Below are 22,266 nucleotides of genomic sequence, written 5' to 3'. Positions count from 1 at the left end.
GAGAGGAAGAAGGGCCAACGTGCCAGATGTTCTATATAAGCTCCAAGTCTCATAATTTGGGGTTCCTGTCCTATGACACAAACCCACTCCCTGCACAGGGAACATCTGGCCCTCATTCACGTCACCTTGTGCAGAACTGGGGTTTGGGGATCCTTCATGGAATGTGAGTAATAAACCTGCTGACACCGGGGGAGCACCAGTGCTCAGAGAGACAGGAACAGTCAAGGTGGGGATGGCTGGGAGGATACACTGCTCTGACCTAGATGGTCACACCTGGAAAGGGGCATGAAAAAGCCACCCTCCCTCCTTCCTCTGTCCTCTTTTCTCTCCTCCTCCCCTCTCTCTGCCTCTCTCCTTCCTCCAGGAGCAAGGGAGTTGAGAATGGGAAACTGGGAGCAGGAGCCTGAGAAAGCCGGCTTCTGTGTTAAGCTGAGCCTCATGGACATGGTGATAGGGTGACGAGCTGTCCCTGTTTACCTGGCACTGGGGGTCTTTCCGGGAGACAGGATTTTCAGTGCTAACACTGGCGGAGTCTCTGGCTAACTGGACAGATGGGTCTCCCCAGTGAGTATTATGGAAGTACGTATATCTGTCCTGCCAATATGTATCAGGCTTTCTTTGATTTCCTTACAAGAGAATTATTTTCACAGTAACAAGCCATGTGGGAGCGTTGTGTGAGGAGGAGACCTCTCTTCAATATTTACTGAGTGCCTAAAACAGATACAGTCCCTGCTGGGTGCCTAGGACAGAGGTGGCCAGGATCCAGGGGGGTGTCCTATCACTGGGCATTAGAGAAGAGGAAGGAAACCAGTGCTTATCCAGGACCTACTATGTGCCAGACATCTGGCCAGGACTTTAATGTTATTCCTTTCAATCGCATAAATACCCACCAAAGTAGGGTTGTTTTGTTTTGGTTTGGTGTTGGGTTTTTTGTTTGTTTTTACATGCGAGGACCCTGAGGCTCAGAGGAGTTAAGGAATTTGCTTACGTCTTCTTAGTAGGAGGCAAACTTGAAATTGGAAAACCCCTTCTGTTCAGTGTGCACTCCATGGAGTCCAAGGCAGGGGATCCCGATGGCAATCTGAATCCCAGGGTAGATGTCTCTGACATGGCAGAGCAGGCAGGAGAAAAGGCTGAGCTCCCAAGAGGAGGAAAGTTCCAGCGGCACTCCATGACCAGGCACGTCCTGGAGCCTCCCCTTCCATCTCATCACCCTCGGTGCCCAGACGGGGCGGGAGCGAGGGAGGTGCAGGGGGCTCAGTTTGGGCTCTGCTCAGCCTTGGCTCCTAGACTGTGCCTGTGTCTGCAGGAAGGAGACGACTGCCCCAGGACCCGATGGGGAAGTTTCACGTGCCGCTGAGTCAGGGACACCAGGGAAACACAGACTGGACCAGAGTCCTGGAGCTGGGGACAGAGACAGCAGAGCAGCCTAAGCAGGGAGTGGGTGAGGCAGGGCTGGGGCAGGACTGCAATTAGGGGAGTGATGTGTTGACATGAGGCTGGAACACAGGGCTGCATCAGGGGCTCCTTCCCAATGATTCAAAACCCCAGGTACCCACACCCAGCTTAGGGGGCAGCGCAGCCCCTTGTGGCCATGGCCAGAGGGGCTCCTGGGCTTCCACCTCTCTGAGGCCCAGGAAAGAGAACCTGAGGATGTGGCCAACTTGTTTCCTCCTCTTCGGGGCAACCCACCCTCAGGGTAGTCTCCATCCCATTCTCCTCACTCCACCTCAGGTGGCATGTGTGTGTTAAAGAGAAAGGTGAGGTTCCCTGAGCTGCCGTGGCTGTTGCCTGTACCCCGAATACTCTTCCCCCTTGCTTCCTCAAAGTGTTTCTCAAGTGGTGCCTTCTGACTACTCTTCAGAATTGCGTCATCCCCCGTGCCTCCTGCACTCCCCGTACTCCTAACTATCTGACTGACTTATTGTGTTTGTCTGCTCTCTTCCCACTAGAACATGGCTCTGTGTGGGCAGAAATCTTTGCTTGTTTTGTTCACTGTTGTGTCTCCAATGCCTAGACTAGTACCTGGCACAGAAAATATTTATTGAATAAATATACAAATAAATGAGTAGGATTGAGCTAGAGGGAAGGACACCTTGAACGCCAAGTGAAAGTAGGATTTCCAGGCTCTTCGAGGGACTTTGGGTAAATCCTTTCCCTTTTGAGCCTCAGTTTCCCTTCCACAGGATAAGGGGCTTGCACCAGTAGTCCCCAGCTCTGGTACGCTGCACTCTGCAACCGAAGCCCTTGCCATTTCTCCGGAGGTGGAGTAACATGATAAAAGCAAACCTCTAGGTTTGCTAGAGGTTTGAGTCAGCTGGGAATTGGATGGACTTGAGGGGGGCGGAGGGAGGCAGGGGGCCTAGGGCAGGGGGCCCAGCAGTAATCCTAGGGAACTGATGGACAGGAGGCAGGAGGAGGAGAGGAGAAGATGCTAGAGAAATTCCACAGGAGGAGGCAGGGCTTGGTAATCAGATGTCTGGGAGGGAGAGAGAAGAATAAAAAGATTGGCCAGTTTGGAGCCTGTGGGAATGGAAGGACATGATATCCTAAGACCCTAGGCCCCAAGGAGCCAGACCTTTTATCTTTTCCTCATCTGAATTCACTCTCCTAGCCCTGTAGCAAAAGAGAAGACCTTCATGACGCCCTAAACCATCAGTTAAACATAAAGTCTTGGATTTATTTGTGAGAGTGTTTAATGTCCAATGTCCAGAAGTTGGTAGATGTCCTTCCCACCTCCCATGCACACACGCACACACACACGCACACACGCACACGCACAAATCCCTGCTTCCAGGGGCCAGGAGAAGCAGGGTACAGGCAGAGTGGCCTTTTGCGAAAGCAGAACCAGGAGACTTGGTGGCCAAGGGGCGGGTGTGCAGCAGGCGGGGGTCGTCCGTGCAGACCTCTCCGGGGCCTCTCCTCCACCGTGGGTCCTCCTCTCACGTGTCTATCAGCTCTGCAACAGAGAGAGTACTCACTCGGCCCCTCTCAGCCCCACCTCACCAGCCCCCAGCCGCCACCGTGCTCTCCAAGCTCACCTGTCAAGGTTTGGAGCTGATAACCTGGGTCATGGCCACAGTCCAGCCCACTGGCATGGGGTGTCCTCCGTTTCTGCCCATGCCAGGCTGCAGCCCAGAGAGCGCTGGCTGCTAGAAGCTTGCTGAGAAAGATGCAGGCCAGGAGGAAAAGGATGGAAATGGGTGGGAAGGGGCTCTCCTCTTCAGAAAGGTTCCTTGGAGAAAAAAAGAGGACATGTGGGAGGCCATGAGGGGACCCACAGACTGGAATCTGCCCTCATAGAAGGAATGGGGAGACACCAGGAGCTCCGGGGGTTGAGGATATCTCCCCATCCAGCACCATCCCTGGATGAGGCTTTGCGGGGCTTGGGGGAGCCTGTAGTCAGGAGACCTGAGTTCCAGGCATGGATCTGCCTGCTGACTGCTTTTAAACAATTACCTCCCTTGCTGAGCAGTTTTCTGCATGATGGTGTGGTATGGTGTGTGTGTGTGTATATGTGTCCGCATGCACATGTGCACTTCATGGTTATACTAACAGTGTTTAAACACCAGTCAAGAACCAGTCGGGGGCTTCCCCGGTGGCGCAGTGGTTGAGAATCCGCCTGCCAATGCAGGGGACACGGGTTCGAGCCCTGGTCCGGGAGGATCCCACATGCCGCGAAGCAACTAAGCTGTGTGCCACAACTACTGAGCCTGTGCTCTAGAGCCCGTGAGCCACAACTGCTGAGCCCGCGTTCCGCAGCTACTGAGGCCCGTGCGCCTAGAGCCCATGCTCCACAATGAGAGAAGCCACTGCAATGAGAAAGCCCGCGCACCGCAGCAAAGAGTAGCCCCTGCTCGCCGCAACTAGAGAAAGCCCGCGTGCAGCAACGAAGACCAAACACAGCCAAAAATAAATAAATAAATAAAATAAATTAAAAAAAAAAAAAAAAAGAACCAGTCGGAACTGATTCTGGTCCCATCAGGGAAGCAGGGGTCTGAGGGTACCAGTTTTGTACTAAAATACTAAAACTTTCATTGTTGCTGAATTGTGGATATGTCTGAGGGCTGCCAGGGGAGGGAGTGGGAGGCCGACCATTCAGGAGTCTTGGAGCAGCAGCTACTTACAAACTGTTAGGGAAGTTTTGCAGTATTTTAACAACTGGCACAGTCACACCAACACACACTGGCTCGTTGGAGGGGTGTTTAGACAAGATCATATGCAGACACTTTAGTGTTCTGATTGCCTTGGAATTTGTACTTCTGGCACATGCCGCCCCCCAGCTGCCACCCCATGCCTTGGCTCTGCAGGGTGGAGGTCTGCCCAGGGATTTTAGGAAAGACCTGTCACTATACCTGGAGATGCTGTGCTCCACGTGGGCATCCTCAAAGCTCTTGGACTCCTCAGGGATCCAGAGATCTCCAGGGTCCTGGTAATCAAGGGGGTCTGTGGGAGACAGAGCCTGTGAGCTTCTAGCCCCCCTCATTGATGCCACAGTGGGGAGAACCTCTCTGGGTGGGGTGAGGCTCTCTGGGACATGGCCCTGTGTGGATCAAGTTGTTAACCTCTCTGAGCCTCAGTTTCCTCACCTGTAAAGTGGAGCAGTTAGGAACACCTTCTTAATAACAGTGTTGCAGGATACAATGAGAGCATCCTGTGTAGTGCCCATCCCCTCACAGGAGCTCAGTAACTGCAACTCCCACCCTCCCACCACACAGGGTCTTTGGGAAGATCAAACGAAATAATGGGTGCTTTTGAAAGTCCTGTGTGAACAGTCAAGCTGCCTATACCAGCTATGGGTTATTGTTATCGTTGTTGTTGTTGTTATTTTTTCCTGCTATCCTCTTGGGAGTCAGCTGAGCCTTAGACCCTGATAGGGCTGAAAATCTGTGTGTCCTCACCCCCTACTCCCATGGAGGTAGGGTTTGGGGTCTAAGGAAGGTGGTGTCCCCTCCCCTCCCCACCTTAGACGAATGTTACTTTCAACCTTCATTTCCATGATAAGGGGCCATGTTGGGGAGAGGAGTTGGACAAGGGGAGAGTCAGAAAAGGGATACGTAACCTCAGATTTGTTCTCCTTTGGGACACAGCCACGTTCTGGAGACACAGACAGAAAGCTTTCCTGAAGGGCATCCCCTGTGCAAGCTCAGGGATGAGAAGGACCCCACCACTGCCCGTCTCACCTAGTCAGGCCTGAAATGAGGATCTCAAGCAGTTAGCAGCAGGAGGCTGGGGCAACGGCTGTCACTGACGCCAAGCACTTTTAACTCTGTCATGTCACTTGTGTCTCATGGGAGCCCTGTGGGGTCAGCAGCACGGGCACCGCCACCTCCATTTAAAGATGGGGAAATGGAGGCCCAGAGAGGAGAAGCACGTTGCCCAGGGTCACAGCAGTGTTCCTTTCTAGGGTTGTTTCTCTGTACCAGGTTGGTGCTTAATCTATGTTGGTAGGTCCGTTGGGTGGTTGGGTGAAGGAATAGATGAACGTCCTCCTACTTCTTAAGGACCACCTCAGTGCTCACATCCTAACCAGATGCCAAATGGATAAAGCTGTTTGGGGGAAGCAGGAGCACAGCTAGCTCATAAGGTGCCTTGTGCAAATTAGAGAACTGTACCCTTCCTGCAAGTGATGCAGTCCTCCACCAGGGAGCACAGCCTGGAGAGAGACAGCAGGGCTGGATTGTGACCCCCTTGTGCAGTTAGCAACCTGCACAACCATCCACAGTGACCCTGAGTTGACCCTGAGTTGTGGGGAGGGACAAGATCCACACTGTGGGATTTCCCAGGGTCCCCGAAAGCCCTGAGGGTGGTCCTGTGCTCAGACACTGAAGACGACCCCAGGCCCAAGGGCAGGCCAGGGTGCAGTCAGCTGCCCACTCACCAGCCAGCACCTCCACCAGGACCTTCCTGAGGGTGTCGGCCTCGCTACCATGGAGACTCTGGCACTGATAGAGGCCAGCGTCGTGGGCTTGAAGATTCCGCAGCGTAATGGTGAGTGTGCCACCCAGGGCATCGTCCATGATGGCCGTGCTCCCATTGCGCCTCTTCAGGAAGGACAGCAGCCACGAGGGGTGAGTGCTGACCACCTGCTGGCACAGGCCCTCTTCACCCAGCTGGCGGCACCAGGCTTTGCGTCTCCCCCAGTGCTTCAAGAAGTTGTAGGGGCAGGAGACCCTCAGGGACCGGCCTGCCGTGCCCTGGAACACCGTGGTGTTGTGGGCTCGGGACAGCTCTGGGGAGGAGACATTCATTCACTTACCAAGTGTTTATTGAACACCTACTATGTTCAATGAACAGAAGAGACAGAAATCCCACACTTAAGGAACTCAGGTCTTTACACAAGTTAGGAGAAGGCAGCATAACCCAGGTATGTGTTTATAGGAAGCTGGAAACCAGGAAACCCGGGTCCTGGATCTGGCTTTATCACCATTGGACTTGCTGGACATCTTTAGAGAAATAACTGACCCTCTCTGGGCCTATTTCCAGAGACATTTGGTCTTGAAGTTCCCTCCAGTCCTAGTCCGCTCGTGTTCTTCCTGTCACATGAAATCAAGCCCTCCCCACTCCCCCTCCATCTCAAGAGAGCAGGGCCAGTGGCCCTCTCAGGTCTGGGGCTGCTCCCACGTGGGGCTGGGCACCCCCTCCCCACGCCCGCCATCCTTGCTTACTTTGCAGCTGCCCACGCTCATACCAGCACTGCATTCTCCTCTTTCTGACCTTTAGCTTCCAGCTTCCCTATTTCTGTGTCTTTGTTCCCCTTTCAGGAGGGATGAGTCTCAGAACTATTTTGGGAGAGACATGAGGCTGCTATTTTAGGGACCCTCCTTGGGGTGGGCTTAGAGTGCCAGTCTATTGCCAGGGCAGGGGCTATAAGAGAATCACCCAGCGCCCTCTGCCTCAGCCTCCCCTCTCTTCAACCACATCTTCAACCACATGGTGACAGAAACTTGTAAAAAGGATTGGGGAGCTGGTGGCCTGTCTTTTGGAACCAGAGAGACCTGGTGAGCAGTGCCCCCGCCATACTCCCCAGTCCATCCCTCTGCCTTTGGGCAGGCCAACGCATCCCTCTTCCCCTACTCCACCTCCAGCCAAGAAGCTCCAGCTCCATTGGAACAGTCTCTCCTCTCACCCAGGTATGCCTATTGCTCTGGGGGGAGCAAGAGGCACCCTTCCCCAACGAGAAAAGGCCGTCATGTGCAAGAATCTGGGGTGCCAATCCCCCCTGCTCAATCACAAAATCTTCAGCTCCTTCACCTCCCATCCAGGGCTGAGGACAAGAGGACGAAGGGGCACCCCAAAGATGCAGATTGCCAGTACCAGGTTCTTTTCTCCCTCCCACGCTGCTACTCTTCTGGGGCCAGTTAAGTGGTTCATAATTTTAGGGGCTCTTACCAGTGCCCCCCAAAACTTCCCCCAACTACTAGCTAGTGCCTGAGATGCCACCATCAGAACTCCTTCCCTTTCTAGGTGTCCGAATCCACCAGCCTCTGACACTTCCACGTACATGAAGAATCTGATGCTGGGGAGAGAGGGAGATGATGAAGAATATGGGGCACAGTGAGAAGAGGGGGTGCAGGACATGCCGAGAATTTCAGCCATCTTCACACTTTGGCTCAGTGCTCCCTACCCACCCACCCACTTGCCATATACTCAAGGAAGGAGAGGGAAAGAAGGCAACGGCGGGAGGGAATCCTACCTGTGACAAAGAGCAAGATGAGCAGCCCAAGAGGCTCCATGTCACCCTTCTCTTGTGGAGGACAGACGCAGGGTGCCTTGTGCAAGATCTCTTCTTTCCCTTGAACTGCAGAAAGGAGAGGGTCAGGCTCGTCAGGCGCTGCCCACAGGAACTGGCTCCTGGAGGTTGAGCAATCATCAGGACTGGGATCTGGCTTTATGATTCAAGGAGGGGGAGTGGGGTGGGGGAGGAGAGGAGGAGCCACCACTGCAGCCCAGCAGCGGGGTGCTGAGGAGCCCAGACCTCCAAGAGGACAGCCCACTGTCCTGCCCGTACCAGCCTTCTCAGTCGTTTAGAAGACTACCCTTTCTCCATTCAATTGCCTTAGTATCTTTATTGAAAATCACTTGACATGTAGGTCTACTTCTTGACTGTCTACTCTGTTCCATTGATCTATGTGTCTATCCTTTTACCAACATCACCCCATCTTGACTGCTCACTGTAGCTTTATAACAAGTCTTGAAATCAGGTGATGTGAGTAATCCAACTACATTGTTCCTTTTCAAAATGGTTTTAGCTGTTCTAGTAACTTTGCTATGTAAATTTTAGACACTGTATGTCAATTTCTCCCCCCTACACTCTCCCCAAAGCCTGCTAGGCTTTTGATGGGATTACACTGAATCTATAGCTCGATTTGGAGGGAACTACACATCTTGACACTATTGAGTCTCCCAATCTGTGGACATATTTCTTCTTTGGGTTCTCTCACCAATATTTTATATTTTCAGCATACAAATCTTGCACATATTTTGTTAAATTTCTATCTAAGTATTTCATAATTTTGGTGCTGTTTTAAATGTTTCTAGCTTTCTGTATCTTAGGCAGAAGCAGAGCTCAGAAATCCCATGAATCTTTATCTTACTTTCTGTCCCACTTACGCTCCATTCTGACCTCTTCTTCTCACATCCTTCCTACCTGAGAAAAGGGTATTTTTTATTCCTCTAAGCCTCATAGCAAAGGGCAGGCACCAAGAAATCTTTGCCAATTCATGCATATGAATTCACAGCATGTGCACATCAAACTCTCTCTTCTCTTAGCTTGTGCTAATTTGTAGTTCAATCCCCTAATTCTCATGTCTGAGCATAGGAACATTTCTGCACCACCCCACTCCCAGGCACAGGACCCTTCCTTTCCTTTTGCTAAATCTGAGTTCAAAGATACCTGCCACTTCACACTTGGGCACAAAGACCTTTTCCCCTCTATTACATCATTCCAGCTGAATGCCATCATTCACTGATGCATGCATTTATTCAACTATCATGTACGTGCTGGAGAACTCAGGTCTCTTGGAGCCTCAGTGTTCCTGGATACAGTGGTGACCGTTGCTGAGGGAAGCCCTAGAACCAGAGGCATGACTGGACACATGATATACTTCTGATGTCTAACTTTGGCTAAGACTTCACAGCTGCTGGGTAATCCTTTTCAGAATGTCCGGAAGTTTCCTAGTAAACTGCCTATAGCAGCTCTTCCAAACCATCACTATCCTCAAATACACAGCTCTACTCCCCCTCCTTCCCTAGAAATAAATCAAGATCAACATAGGTGAACATCCTCACCCTCGTTCAGATTCTCTGTTATCCTTCCATCCCCACTCTCGCCAACCTGGGTGGCCAGAGGAGTACAAGAGTCCGGTCAGGACCATGGCCAGCACCCAGACAGGCCCCGGGCTGGGGAAGGGTGTGGCTGCCAACAACTGGCGGGGAAATAAGCCTCTCAAAACTGGAACAACTCAAACTCTATCCAGGCACACCATCAACCCAACCTGGGAAATCCCCTGCCCAGCCCTGCCTGAGAAGTGGACTTGAGAGAGTGACTTGTGGTACCCACTCCACCCTTAGCTGGGACCACCAACCACAAACATTAGAGCCTACAAACATCATCTGCTGCTAAGCAGCCAGTTAGGATTTCCTTTTCCCACTTCCCTCTTTGGTCCTGTCCTGCTTTTGCTTGATCTCATCTTCCTGGATCCAAACCCCTGCCTTCCAGCCCCAAACTCTCTCTCACTTCTGATCCCTCACAGACTTGACGTGCTCCCACCTCTCTCTTTGTATTTGCATTGTCACTCTCTGCCACTTACAGCTGAGGCCATTCTCCCATTATTAAGATCTCATATTTTCTAAGCTAAAGATCTCAACCCCTGTCCAGGGGCCATAGTGAGGCAGGATGTCCAGCCAAAGGGAAGATCTGGTTGAGAACACCGGAGCTTAGAAGAAGGGACCCAGGCACTGAACCTGATGAAAGGCATCATAGGTGTAGGGAATCTCACCTGCCACTTGATTGGATCAGGAGTGATCCAGATCTGGCAGGGGCAGGGGAATATGTCTAGCCTGAGCATGGGGCAGAGTGTAGGATTGGTAGGCTGAGTGGGACAGAAACTGAAACTACAGAGTAAGGGTTAAGCACACAGGCTCTGCTTCTTACGGTGAGTAAGCCCAGCTCTGTTATTTACTAGCTATTGGGCAGGTTTCCTAACTCTCTGGGTGGCTTCACTATCTGGGTATGTAAATGTGTATGGCACATTGTCAAGTGCTCAAAAAAAGTAGCTGGCATTATTTTCCTCCCTCTTCAATATATTTTTCTCTAAATTCTTTCTTTCTTCCTCCTGTCTATGTCCATCCCAGATTTCCATTTTCCTTTTCCAAGATGACTGCTCTCTCTCTCTCTCTCTCTCTCTCTCTCTCTCTCTTTCTGTCTCTCCCTCCCCCCCCCTCCCTGCCTTTGACAATCCCCAGGAACTTGCTTTCTCACCTATGTCCTCTCTCTTCCAGTATCTTTAAGTTCTACTGCCCTCCCACCCCCAGAGCCATTTTTTCCTCCGTGTTCACATGAGCACAGTCTCACCTGTCCTGAAAACCCCTCGTTTGTCTCTGCTTCCCCTTCAATTGGTGTTCTTTTATTATTTTGTATTTCTTTTTTTTTTTTGAATTTTTGAATTTTATTTTATTTATTTTTATACAGCAGGTTCTTATCAGTCATCCATTTTATACACATCAGTGTATACACGTCAATCCCAATCTCCCAATTCATCACACCACCACCCCCACCCCCCGCCGCTTCCCCCTTTAGTGTCCACACGTTTGTTCTCTACATCTGTGTCTCTATTTCTGCCCTGCAAACCAGTTCATCTGTACCATTTTTCTAGTTTCCACATATAGGGAATTTGTTTTTCTCTTTCTGACTTACTTCACTCTGTATGACAGTCTCTGGATCCATCCATGTCTCTACAAATGACCCAATTTCGTTCCTTCTTATGGCTGAGTACTATTCCATTGTATATATGTACCACATCTTCTTTATCCATTCATCTGTCGATGGGCATTTAGGTGGCTTCCATGACCTGGCTATTGTAAATAGTGCTGCAATGAACACTGGGGTGCATGTGTCTTTTTGAATTATGGTTTTCTCTGGGTATATGCCCAGTAGTGGGATTGCTGGGTCATATGGTAATTCTATTTTTAGTTTTTTAAGGAACCTCCATACTGTTCTCCGTAGTGGCTGTATCAATTTACATTCCTACCAACAGTGCAAGAGGGTTCCCTTTTCTCCACACTCTCTCCAGCATTTATTGTTTGTAGATTTTCTGATGATGCCCCTTCTAACTGGTGTGAGGTGATACCTCATTGTAGTTTTGATTTGCATTTCTCTAATAATTAGTGATGTTGAGCAGCTTTTCATGTGCTTCTTGGCCGTCTGTATGTCTTCTTTGGAGAAATGTCTATTGAGGTCTTCCACCCATTTTTTGATTGGGTTGCTTGTTTTTTGATATTGAGCTCCATGAACTGCTTGTATGTTTTGGAGATTAATCCTTTGTCAGTTGCTTCATTTGCAAATATTTTCTCCCATTCTGAGGGTTGTCTTTTTGTCTTGTTTATGGTTTCCTTTGCTGTGCAAAAGCTTTTAAGTTTCATTAGGCCCCATTCGTTTATTTTTGTTTTTATTTCCATTACTCTAGGAAGTGGATCAAAAAAGATCTTGCTGTGATTTATGTCAAAGAGTGTTCTTCCTATGTTTTCCTCTAAGAGTTTTATAGTGTCCGGTCTTATATTTAGGTCTCTAATCCATTTTGAGTTTATTTTTGTGTATGGTGTTAGGGAGTGTTCTGATTTCATTCTTTTACATGTAGCTGTCCAGTTTTCCCAGCACCACTTATTGAAGAGACTGTCTTTTCTCCATTATATATCCTTGCCTCTTTTGTCATAGATTAGTTGACCATAGGTGCGTGGGTTTATCTCTGGGCTTTCTATCCTGTTCCATGGATCTGTATTTCTGTTTTTGTGCCAGTACCATATTGTCTTATTACTGTAGTTCTGTAGTATAGTCTGAAGTCAGGGAGTCTGATTCCTCCAGCTCCGTTTTTTTCCCTCAAGACTGCTTTGGCTATTCGGGATCTTTTGTGTCTCCATACAAATTTTAAGACTTTTTGTTCTAGTTCTGTAAAAAATGCCATTGGTAATTTGATAGGGATTGCACTGAATCTATAGATTGCTTTGGGTAGTATAGTCATTTTCACAATATTGATTCTTCCAACCCAAGAACATGGTATATCTCTCCATCTGTTGGTATCATCTTTAATTTCTTTCATCAGTGTCTTATAGTTTTCTGCATACAAGTCTTTTGTCTCCCTAAGTAGGTTTATTTCTAGGTATTTGATTCTTTTTGTTGCCATTGTAAATGGGGGTGTTTCCGTAATTTCTCTTTCAGATTTTTCATCATTAGTGTATAGGAATGCAAGAGATTTCTGTGCATTAATTTTGTATCCTGCAACTTTACCAGAGTCATTGATTAGCTTTAGTAGTTTTCTGGTGGCATCTTTAGGTTTCTCTATGTATAGGATCATGTCATCTGCAAACAGTGACAGTTTTATTTCTTCTTTTCCAATTTGTATTCCTTTTATTTCTTTTTCTTCTCTGATTGCCGTGGCTAAAACTTCCAAAACTATGTTGAATAATAGTGGCGAGAGTGGACATCCTTGTCTTGTTGCTGATCTTAGAGGAAATGCTTTCAGTTTTTCACCATTGAGAATGATGTTTGCTGTGGGTTTGTCATATATGGCCTTTATTATGTTGAGGTAGGTTCCCTCTATGCCCACTTTCTGGAGAGTTTTTCATCATAAATCGGTGTTGAATTTTGTCAAAAGCTTTTTCTGTATCTATTGAGATAATCATATGGTTTTTCTTCTTCAATTTGTTAATATGGTGTATCACATTGATTGATTTGCATATATGGAAGAATCCTTGCATCCCTGGGATAAATCCCACTTAATCATGGTGTGTGATCCTTTTAATGTGTTGTTGGATTCTGTTTGCTAGTATTTTGTTGAGGAGTTTTGCATCTATATTCATCAGTGATATTGGTCTGTAATTTTCTTTTTTTGTAGTATCTTTGTCTGGTTTTGGTATCAGGGTGATGGTGGCCTCATAGAATGAGTTTGGGAGTGTTCCTCCCTCTGCTATATTTTGGAAGAGTTTGAGAAGGATGGGTGTTAGCTCTTCTCTAAATGTTTGATAGAATTAACCTATGAAGCCATCTGGTCCTGGACTTTTGTTTGTTGGAAGATTTTTAATCACAGTTTCAATTTCATTATTTGTGATTGGTCTGTTCATATTTTCTATTTCTTCCTGGTTCAGTCTTGGAAGGTTATACCTTTCTAAGAATTTGTCCATTTCTTCCAGGTTGTCCATTTTATTGGCATAGAGTTGCTTGTAGTAGTCTCTTAGGATGCTTTGTATTTCTGTGGTGTCTGTTGTAACTTCTCCTTTTTCATTTCTAATTTTATTGATTTGAGTCCTCTCCCTCTTTTTCTTGATGAGTCTGGCTAAAAGTTTATCAATTTTGTTTATCTTCTCAAAGAACCAGCTTTTAGTTTTATTGATCTTTGCTATTGTTTTCTTTGTTTCTACTTCATTTATTTCTGCTCTGATCTTTATGATTTCTTTCCTTTTACTAACTTTGGGGTTTGTTTGTTCTTCTTTCTCTAGTTCCTTTAGGTGTAAGTTTAGATTGTTTATTTGAGATTTTTCTTATTTCTTGAGGTAGTCTTATATTCCTATAAACTTCCCTCTTAGAACTGCTTTTGCTGCATCCCATAGGTTTTGGATCATCGTGTTTTCATTGTCATTTGTCTCTAGGTATTTTTTGATTTCCTCTTTGATTTCTTCAGTGATCTCTTGGTTATTTAGTAACGTATTGTTTAGCCTCCATGTGTTTGTGTTTTTTACCTTTTTTTCCCTGTAATTGATTTCTAATTTCATAGTGTTGTGGTCAGAAAAGATGCTTGATATGATTTCAATTTTCTTAAATTTACCAAGGCTTGATATGTGACCCAAGATGTGATCTATCCAGGAGAATATTCCGCACGCACTTGAGAAGAAAGTGTAATCTGCTGTTTTTGGATGGAATGTCCTATAAATATCCATTAAATCTATCTGGTCTATTGTGTCATTTAAAGCTTGTGTTTCCTTATTAATTTTCTGTCTGGATGATCTGTCCATTGGTGTAAGTGAGGTGTTAAAGTCCCCCACTATTATTGTGTTACTGTTGATTTTTTATAGCTGTTAGCAGTTGCCTTATGTATTGAGGTGCTCCTATGTTGGGTGCATATATATTTATAATTGTTATATCTTCTTCTTGGATTGATCCCTTGATCATTATGTAGTGTCCTTTCTTGTCTCTTGTAACATTCTTTATTTTAAAGCCTATTTTATCTGATATGAGTATTGCTACTCCAGCTTTCTTTTGATTTCCATTGGCATGGAATATCTTTTTCCATCCCCTCACTTTCAGTCTGTATGTGTCCCTAGGTCTGAAGTGGGTCTCTTGTAGACAGCATATATATGGGTCTTGTTTTTGTATCCATTCAGCGAGCCTGTGTCTTTTGGTTGGAGCATTTAATTCATTCACATTTAAGGTGATTATCGATATTTTCTTAATTGTTATGGGTTTGTTTTTGTAGGTCCTTTCCTTCTCTATGTTTCCCACTTAGAGAAGTGCCTTTAGCATTTGTTGTAGAGCTGGTTTGGTGGTGCTGAATTCTCTTAGCTTTTGCTTGTCTGTAAAGCTTTTGATTTCTCTGTCGAATCTGAATGAGATCCTTGCTAGGTAGAGTAATTTTTGTTGAAGGTTCTTCCCTTTCATCACTTTAAATATATTGTGCCACTCCTTTCTGGCTTGTAGAGCTTCTGCTGAGAAATCAACTGTTAACCTTATGGGAGTTCCCTTGTATGTTATTTGTCGTTTTTCCCTCTCTGCTTTTAATAATTTTTCTTTGTCTTTAATTTTTGTCAATTTGATTACTATGTGTCTTGGCGTGTTTCTCCTTGGGTTGTATCCTGCCTGGAACTCTCTGCACTTCCTGGACTTGGGTGACTATTTCCTTTCCCATGTTAGGGAAGTTTTTGACTATAATCACTTCAATATTTTCTCAGGTCCTTTCTCTCTCTCTTCTCCTTCTGGGACCCCTATAATGTGAATGTTGTTGCGTTTAATGTCCCAGAGGTCTCTTAGGCTGTCTTTAATTCTTTTCATTCTTTTTTCTTTATTCTGTTCCATGGCAGTGAATTCCACCATTCTGTCTTCCAGGTCATTTATCCATTCTTTGCCTCAGTTATTCTGCTATTGATTCCTTCTAGTGTATTTTTCATTTCAGTTATTGTATTGTTCATCTCTGTTTATTTGTTCTTTAATTCTTCTAGGTGTTTGTTCTTTAATTCTTCTAGGTCTTCATTAAACATTTCTTGCATCTTCTTGATCTTTGCCTCCATTCTTTTTCCGAGGTCCTGGATCATCTTCGCTATCATAATTCTGAATTCTTTTCTGGAAGGTTGCCTCTCTCCGCTTCATTTAGTTGTTTTTCTGGGGTTTTATCTTGTTCCTTCATCTGGTACAAAGTCCTCTGCCTTTTTATTTTGTCTCTCTTTCTGTGAATGTGGTTTTCCTTCCACAGGCTGCAGAATTGTAGTTCTTCTTGCTTCTCTATCTTGTATTTCTTTTATTTTAAAAAAATTTTAGAGATGGCTTTGCTGTTCATGTTCTTCAACTGTGCCTTTGAATCTGATCCTTAGAAGTCACAAGTGGCCTCCTCCCAGTCCTCCCCTTCTTGGCTTTTCTGCCGCCTTTGACATCCTTGACCACTGTGCTGGTTATTCTCCTCTCCTGCCCCCTCCACCAACCCATGTTCTTTCTGCTTAGTCCTGCTCTGTCCCAAGGAGACTGACCCCCTCTGGACTGCATCCCCCAGGCTCCCAGCCTACTGGCTTACTAATGGGTCAAGTCAAGGGAAGATATTGGCAAGAGTTTGGAGGCCAGGAGGAGAAATAAGTTGGGGTCTTTACTTCCCCCTACTCCCTCCACGTTTGCCGTGGTTTGAGCAGGAGCTGCTTTCCTCTGTAGCTACAGCTCTTATTGGTGGTCCCTCTTCCATGGCTCTGGCGCTCACTCAGTTCCAATAACACAATTCTTTCTCCCTGCTCTTTCAAGTGTGGGGGTGTTAACAGCTCCCTGTCTTTGGATGCATCACGATCCCTTCCCTTACTGGTTCCCTTATCCTTGCCCACTCCTCTGTAAAGAACCCTGTTAAAATGATTGATAATTCAGCCCTTTTGTGTAAGCCATCTGTTCGTGGAAGGGAACTTGGCCTACAAATGCCCCCTCCTTCTTGGCATCCCTTTCCCTCTTGTAGAAGGGAATGGGAGAGGCTGGAGCACTCTTCTCAGGGGCACATTCATTTATTCTACAAATATTTTCCAAGCACCTACCATATGCCAAGCACCACGCCAGGTGCTAGGGAGATGCAATAAACAAGAGGCAGTTCCTCTTTGTTGCTAGATGTGGAAGTGATGTTGATATTGTAAAATCTTTAGTGGCTGGATTCTAGAAGGTTAATACCTGGGTTTGGGGAGTGAACGAAGGCCCTCAAATGAGTCATCAGAGAAAGTCTGGGACATATCTGGCCATCTCATCCAGAAAGGCACACTTGGGCTTCTGGTCCAAGATCGAGTTGAGAAGTCAGAATGCCCATCAGGGTAGAAATCAGGCCAGGCTTTGACCACAGAGATCTGCCAACTGAAATTGGTCTTGCCATAGTCGGATGCATAATGCCTTAAAAATGAAAGAGAATTATTAGAGAATTGCAGCCTTTCTGAAGAGAAAGAAAAAGTTTCTTCAGGGAGGGGCTGATTCCCACCTCTAGCACAGACTGGACCCCACACGGTGGCACTGTTTCCCTGTGATGCCCTGGTCTAAGCTAGGTCACAAGTCCTTCCCTCTACACCCAGAGTGTGTTGGGCAATCAGGGATCAACAAGGAAATAAATCTTGAGACCAATGTGCATCTAGATCAGCCCTTCCTAACATTATCTGGTCATGAGACCCTTTTAAAATTACTCTAAATTTTGAGACGTCCACAGGAGTTCTGGAGCAATAATTTGTGCCTTAATTAGAGTAGAAAGCAAAAATAGTCCTAAAGACAAATTAGTTGCTGCGAAATTTGCTTGTTTTGAAAAAAAATTTTTTAGCAGGATTTTTAAAGTCTCAATTTAGAAAAATTAGATAATTTTTAAAGACCTAGTATTGAAACTATAAGACTCAAGATTTAACCGTGCTTACTAAGTAGATGACATACAGCAAATGATAGCAACAGTTACTTGGTAAATACTTCTTGTGCAGATGAAACATCATACCTTCAAGCCACATGCAATTTCCTCCAGGATTAGCTGCCACACTTAGGTGGTGCCCAGCTTTAAAGGGAGATTATGGCTATTACAAGAATAACCATGTAAAATATATTCAGCATTTACAAAATCTTTTAAAAACTATATTCAGTTAATTTTTATCAGAAAAATATATGAAAATTCACTCTAAAAAGTAAAAGTTGTCCATAATCCCACCTCTTAAAACACACTAACATTTATTGAGTGCTTACTATGTGCTAGGCAAACACATACTTCACATGTGTTACCTTATTACCCATCAGGTAGATAATATTATTGTTCCAGGTAACTGGGATCCAGAGAAATTAAACAACTTACCCAGGATCACACAGTTCATATAAGGTAGAAGTTAGATTTAGATCCACGTAATCTGGCTCCAGAGCCAGTCCTCTTCATTTTATTGAGTGGAATTTTCCTTCCCTCCTCTAATCCCATTGCCCAGAGATAATCATAGTGATATTTTGATGTATGTTCACCTATTCTTTTTTCTATGGTCACACACAGAGACAGAAGTGCCCCCAAGGAATGACTCAGAACTCTGGGAACTCCAGGCCATGTGGGCAGAAGGGTGATGTCCTGCCACATCATGGGAAAGATTACTTGGAATTGCAGATTCATCACTTCTCAAGGGTGACGTAAAAGGTCATCGAATCCAGCTGCCAACCAGATGCTAGAGCCCCCTGGGCAAAATCCCAGTGAGTCACACAGGCTCTTCTGCAATCTCACTGCCTCCTGCTCAGATAGCTCGTTTGGGAATGTTTTTGTTAGACAGGACCTTGCTTGCCCTCAGCCATAATGAGACATCAGCCTTGCCCATAGGACCTGTGTCATGGCCAGAAATGGAGTGAGGGGTTGGAGAGGAGAAGGGAGGGTGGTCTGGGGTCCGGTGGGCAGGTGTGTAAGGATGAGGTCTTCCTCCAGGAGGAAGGCGGGGCGAGTGCCTCTCACTTCTGCCACCTCCGCTGTCATCATCCACCTGGAAACCATCAGGCGGGGTTAGAGAAGAAATCCGGCCATGGGTGGTAGTAACCACAGAGTGTGCCCTTTCCCTAGACCCCTGCGGCTCCGGGATAGCTCCCCTGCTTGTACTGAAAGATAGAGAAGGGCTGGAATGGGGAGGAGGAGAAAGAAGCAGCCCTGATCACATGCCTGGCACTGGGCCCTCTGAGTCCATGATCTCATTTAATCTTCACAACAACCCTGTAAAATGGTGGTTCCCAACTGGGGGAGGTTGTGTCCCGCAAGACAAACTTGCCAATGTCTGGAGACATTTTTGGTTGCCACAGCTGTGCAGTCTGGGGATATTTGTGCTATTGCTATCTAACGGGTAGGGGCCAGGGATGCTGCTAAATATCCTACAATGTACAGGATGGGCCCTCACAACAAAGAAATGTTCAGAATAATATCCACATGTCAATAGTGCCAAAGGTAAGAACCCCAGATGAAGGTGGGAATGTTATTGGTCCCATTTTGCAGATGAGAAAACTGAGGCTCAAAGAAGTGAAGTGACCAGAAACGAACTGTCTGACTCCATTTCATCCCAAGAGCCAGGTGTCTGTGGGAATGTGGTAGTTGGAGGCATTTGGCACAGTCAGCAGTGTGTGGGAGGAAATGAAGGGCTGAGAGGACAGGGGTGAGGGGACAGTGCCTGTCAATGACAGGGCTCATGGCACCAGTGGTCCTCCTGGTGCTCCTGGTGGTGAGCAGTGTTGAAGCTGGAGGAGGTGACAGGGAGGGGAGCACTCCTCTCTATTTGCCCCACACTCCAGGGCTCCCCACTTCTAGTCCCCAGGCCTGGGTGAGAGGAGGCCACACATGGCCCTGCAGATGAATGGAGCTATTATGCTCAGTAGTGTTGGATTTCCTTCACTGTGAAGTGCCACAATTTTAGATTAGGCATCACACTGTCACTTGTATATTGGATGTGTTCTATAGTCTCTTCTGTTTTCACTTGAACATGTCATGCATGCACTTTCAACCTTTAATGGCTCCCTCCACCCTCCCAACCTGTGTTGTCTCCCCTGGATAAATTCCTGCTCATCCAACAAGGCCCAGGTGGTGTCACCTCCTCTGGGGAGTCCCCCAGGAGAGTCCAAACCCTGGCTTTCTCCATCAACCTGTTCCTCTCTTCACTGGACCTCCACCCAACATGCTTCTATGATGTTACCTACCACCCTGCATCATAATCCTTTATTTACTTGTCTGTCTTCCTGGCGGGGCTGTGGGCTCCTCCAGCTGAGGAGGGGGTCTCAAGGTTTTTGATTCCCCTCCTGGAGCCTAGCCCCATGCCCTACATGGAGAAGGGAATGAGCCAAGGCTTGGGCAGTGAATGACCCAGCCACTGATCTGGGTCCTCAGGCGTCCAAACGGCTGGACAGGCTCCCATAGGGCAGGAGTCTGGGAAGGTGTCATTCAAGCCCTGACCATTGCAGAGAATGCAGGGGATGCTTTGCAACTCTGAAGTTTGCAGGAGGAATACTGAGGGCCTTGGGTTAGGGATGACCCCAAAGTTCCCACTCTGACATGTAAGGTCTCTCACTATCAGGGGCAAGTCCAGGCCCTCTGAGGCCTCGGCTGCTACGCCTCTCAGCTCCACCCCCAGGGCCTCATGTCTGTCTCGCTACCTGGCTGTCTCCTGTCTGTCCACATTTCTTGACCCCTACCCAGCTACCTGTAACCCATCTCGAGCACAGCCCTTTGAGAGAAAGTTGGGGGTCAGGGTCGGGGTAGGGATACCTGGGAATGGACCAATAAGCCAGTCTTGTTCAAGCCTGAGGAAGCTCTGCAATCATCACACATCAATGGAGGAGTCCTGTTGGTAGCGACAAAAAGGTTCAGAGAAATGTGTGTGACGGGAAAAGAAGAACCTACCGAAAGCTAGCAGGCCTGAGTTCTGGTGCTGGTTCTGCCCCTGACCAACCAAAGACCTTGGGGAAGGGGCCCTAGTTTTCAGCTATGGAACGGTTGAAGGAAGTGATTTTTAGGGTCCTTTCCAGCCCTAACATCTTGTGATTCAGGAAGTCTGAGAGGCACACAAAAGGAGGAAAGGAACTCACCCTGGGATATACCAGACAGATGGTTCTGAGACCAGAGTTCCTGGAAGACTCGTAGATTCCACACCAATAGAACCCCCAGTCCTTTGCCCTGAGTTCAGCGATGATGAAGAAGCCCAAGCTGAGGTCATCCTGGCTAGAGAATCAAAGCTACTGGGGCTTGTCCAGAGCCTGGAATGGTGGTTAATTCAGTACAACTATGTGCTGATATTTCCCTGTGTGGGTTTTCATCTTTAAGCCTTGCTGGGGTGGATACCAGCATCTCACAGAGTTGTCTCGTCCTCTAGTTTACACAGCGACTCTGGCTTCTGTTCCCAGGAGCCTGAGAATAAACCCTCAGGTCACGGAGCCCCGCCAACCGCCACTGCAGGGCTGTGAGATGAGGGCTTCCCCCCAGCAGGGAGCCACCCTCTTTGTGTCTACACTCAGAATGAGCCCCAGAGCTGGCCTCTGGCCACAGTGCCACCCTGCCCCTGCCCTCTCCTCCCCATAGCCCCCTTCATACCTATCTCACTTAGCCATCTGCCCCTCCTCTTGACCTGCTCCCTCTGCCCCCCTCGCCTGCCCCTCATCTGAGGCCAAGAGCACCAGCAGGACAGGTGGCAGCAGGTATGTGGCCTCCCAGGCCATGGGCCCTCTTCTTGAGTTGGGATGGGGGGAGGGAAGCAAGGGAGCAGGGAAGCCCCTGAGAAGAGAAACCCAGAGCCAGGGGGATTCAGCCCATCCACCGAAGCCTGCCTGGAGAAGAGGGGGAGACCTTGGCCTATAGGTGGGACCCTCAGCTGCAGGTGCTACATCTGAGACTAGATCAAGGCTCCAGGGGACTCTGGCTCTCTTGTGCCCAGCCTCTTCCCCGTCAGCCTGTCTCCCTCGCTCTGGGGTGGAGAAAGCCATAAAAGCCCAGGAGGAAACCATGGTGAAATTGTAATAGGGAAGAACAAACCTGACTCCATATTGGGTCTGTTTCTTTTACTTTCACCTTTGTATTCTATTGCTTTTGCTTGGAGTTAAGAATGTTGTCTATAGCCTGAAATATACATAATAGCCCATTCTCGAGGCTCTGACCTTTAAAGGTATAACACTTTTCCATTCATATAGAGATACAGAGTTGCACAGCAGAGAATCACATTTGTCTTGTTGGAGATTTACAGGAACATGGTGACCTGACCTATGTGGACAACTACAAGAACAAAGGATTATCACATCCCCTCCAGGGTCTGGCCGGCACCAAGAAGTTTGCAGCCACCAGCCACACCCCCTCCCCTTTTAGTATAAAGCAAGCCTGAATTCTAACTCGGCAAGGGTGGTTCTTCGAGACACTAGTCCACCATCTTCTCTGTCTGCTGGCTTTCCAAATGAAATCGCTATTCCTTGTCCCAACAGCTTGTCTCTCCATGGATTGGCCCGTCGTGTGGGAAGAAGTACGAGCTTGGATTTGGTAACAAATTAAGAACCTATCTTTCCTCCTTCTTTCTCCCTTCTCTCCTACCACTTCCTCCCAAGCCTCAACTTTCTCCTCCCCACCGAAGAAAAGCAGGGGCTGAAGGTGAATGACAGAGTTAGGGGACACTTCCAAGGTCCCCAGGGGTCAGAGACTTCCCGCCCAGGCCTGCCTGGGAACTGGGAAGTTCCGTGGGGACTGAGGGAAGAGGGGAAGGGAGATGGAGAGTCATTTCCAGGAATGGAGGTGCAGGGAGTGTCCCTGGCAGGGGTGGGAGAGAACAAAGCTGGGGGCAGGAACATCAGAGGGGAGGGGAAGGGGGAGATGGGTG

At 47.6% G+C, this 22,266-nt stretch overlaps 1 protein-coding gene across 1 annotated transcript; it reads right to left on the bottom strand.

The window, feature by feature from the left end:
• Nucleotides 1-2,780: 2,780 nt before the first annotated feature.
• TREM2 (triggering receptor expressed on myeloid cells 2) lies at nucleotides 2,781-20,834 on the bottom strand. The gene is made up of 7 exons (XM_082414945.1): nucleotides 17,760-20,834; nucleotides 16,619-16,831; nucleotides 7,697-7,801; nucleotides 5,882-6,232; nucleotides 4,356-4,446; nucleotides 3,042-3,235; nucleotides 2,781-2,959 (listed from the first exon to the last, which is right to left on the bottom strand). Exons 2-7 carry the CDS (start codon nucleotides 16,656-16,658, stop codon nucleotides 2,943-2,945), a joined length of 798 nt encoding a protein of 265 aa, XP_082271071.1. The 5' UTR covers nucleotides 16,659-16,831; nucleotides 17,760-20,834; the 3' UTR covers nucleotides 2,781-2,942.
• Nucleotides 20,835-22,266: the final 1,432 nt, after the last annotated feature.

The sequence above is a fragment of the Balaenoptera physalus genome, assembly GCF_965194825.1.
Source record: "Balaenoptera physalus genome assembly, chromosome: 11".
Taxonomy (NCBI): domain Eukaryota; kingdom Metazoa; phylum Chordata; class Mammalia; order Artiodactyla; family Balaenopteridae; genus Balaenoptera; species Balaenoptera physalus.
Note: the sequence above shows the minus strand (reverse complement) of the source record. Positions and strands in the feature narration are given on the sequence as shown.

Coding starts and splice junctions, on each gene's coding strand:
- TREM2 (XM_082414945.1), bottom strand. CDS start 16,658: ATGACTCATTTGAGGGCCTTCGTTCACTCCCCAAACCCAG. Junction 4,447..5,881: donor CCTGGTGGAGGTGCTGGCTG/GTGAGTGGGCAG, acceptor TGTCTCCCACAG/ACCCCCTTGATTACCAGGAC. Junction 3,236..4,355: donor GTGGAGCACAGCATCTCCAG/GTATAGTGACAG, acceptor TTTTTCTCCAAG/GAACCTTTCTGAAGAGGAGA.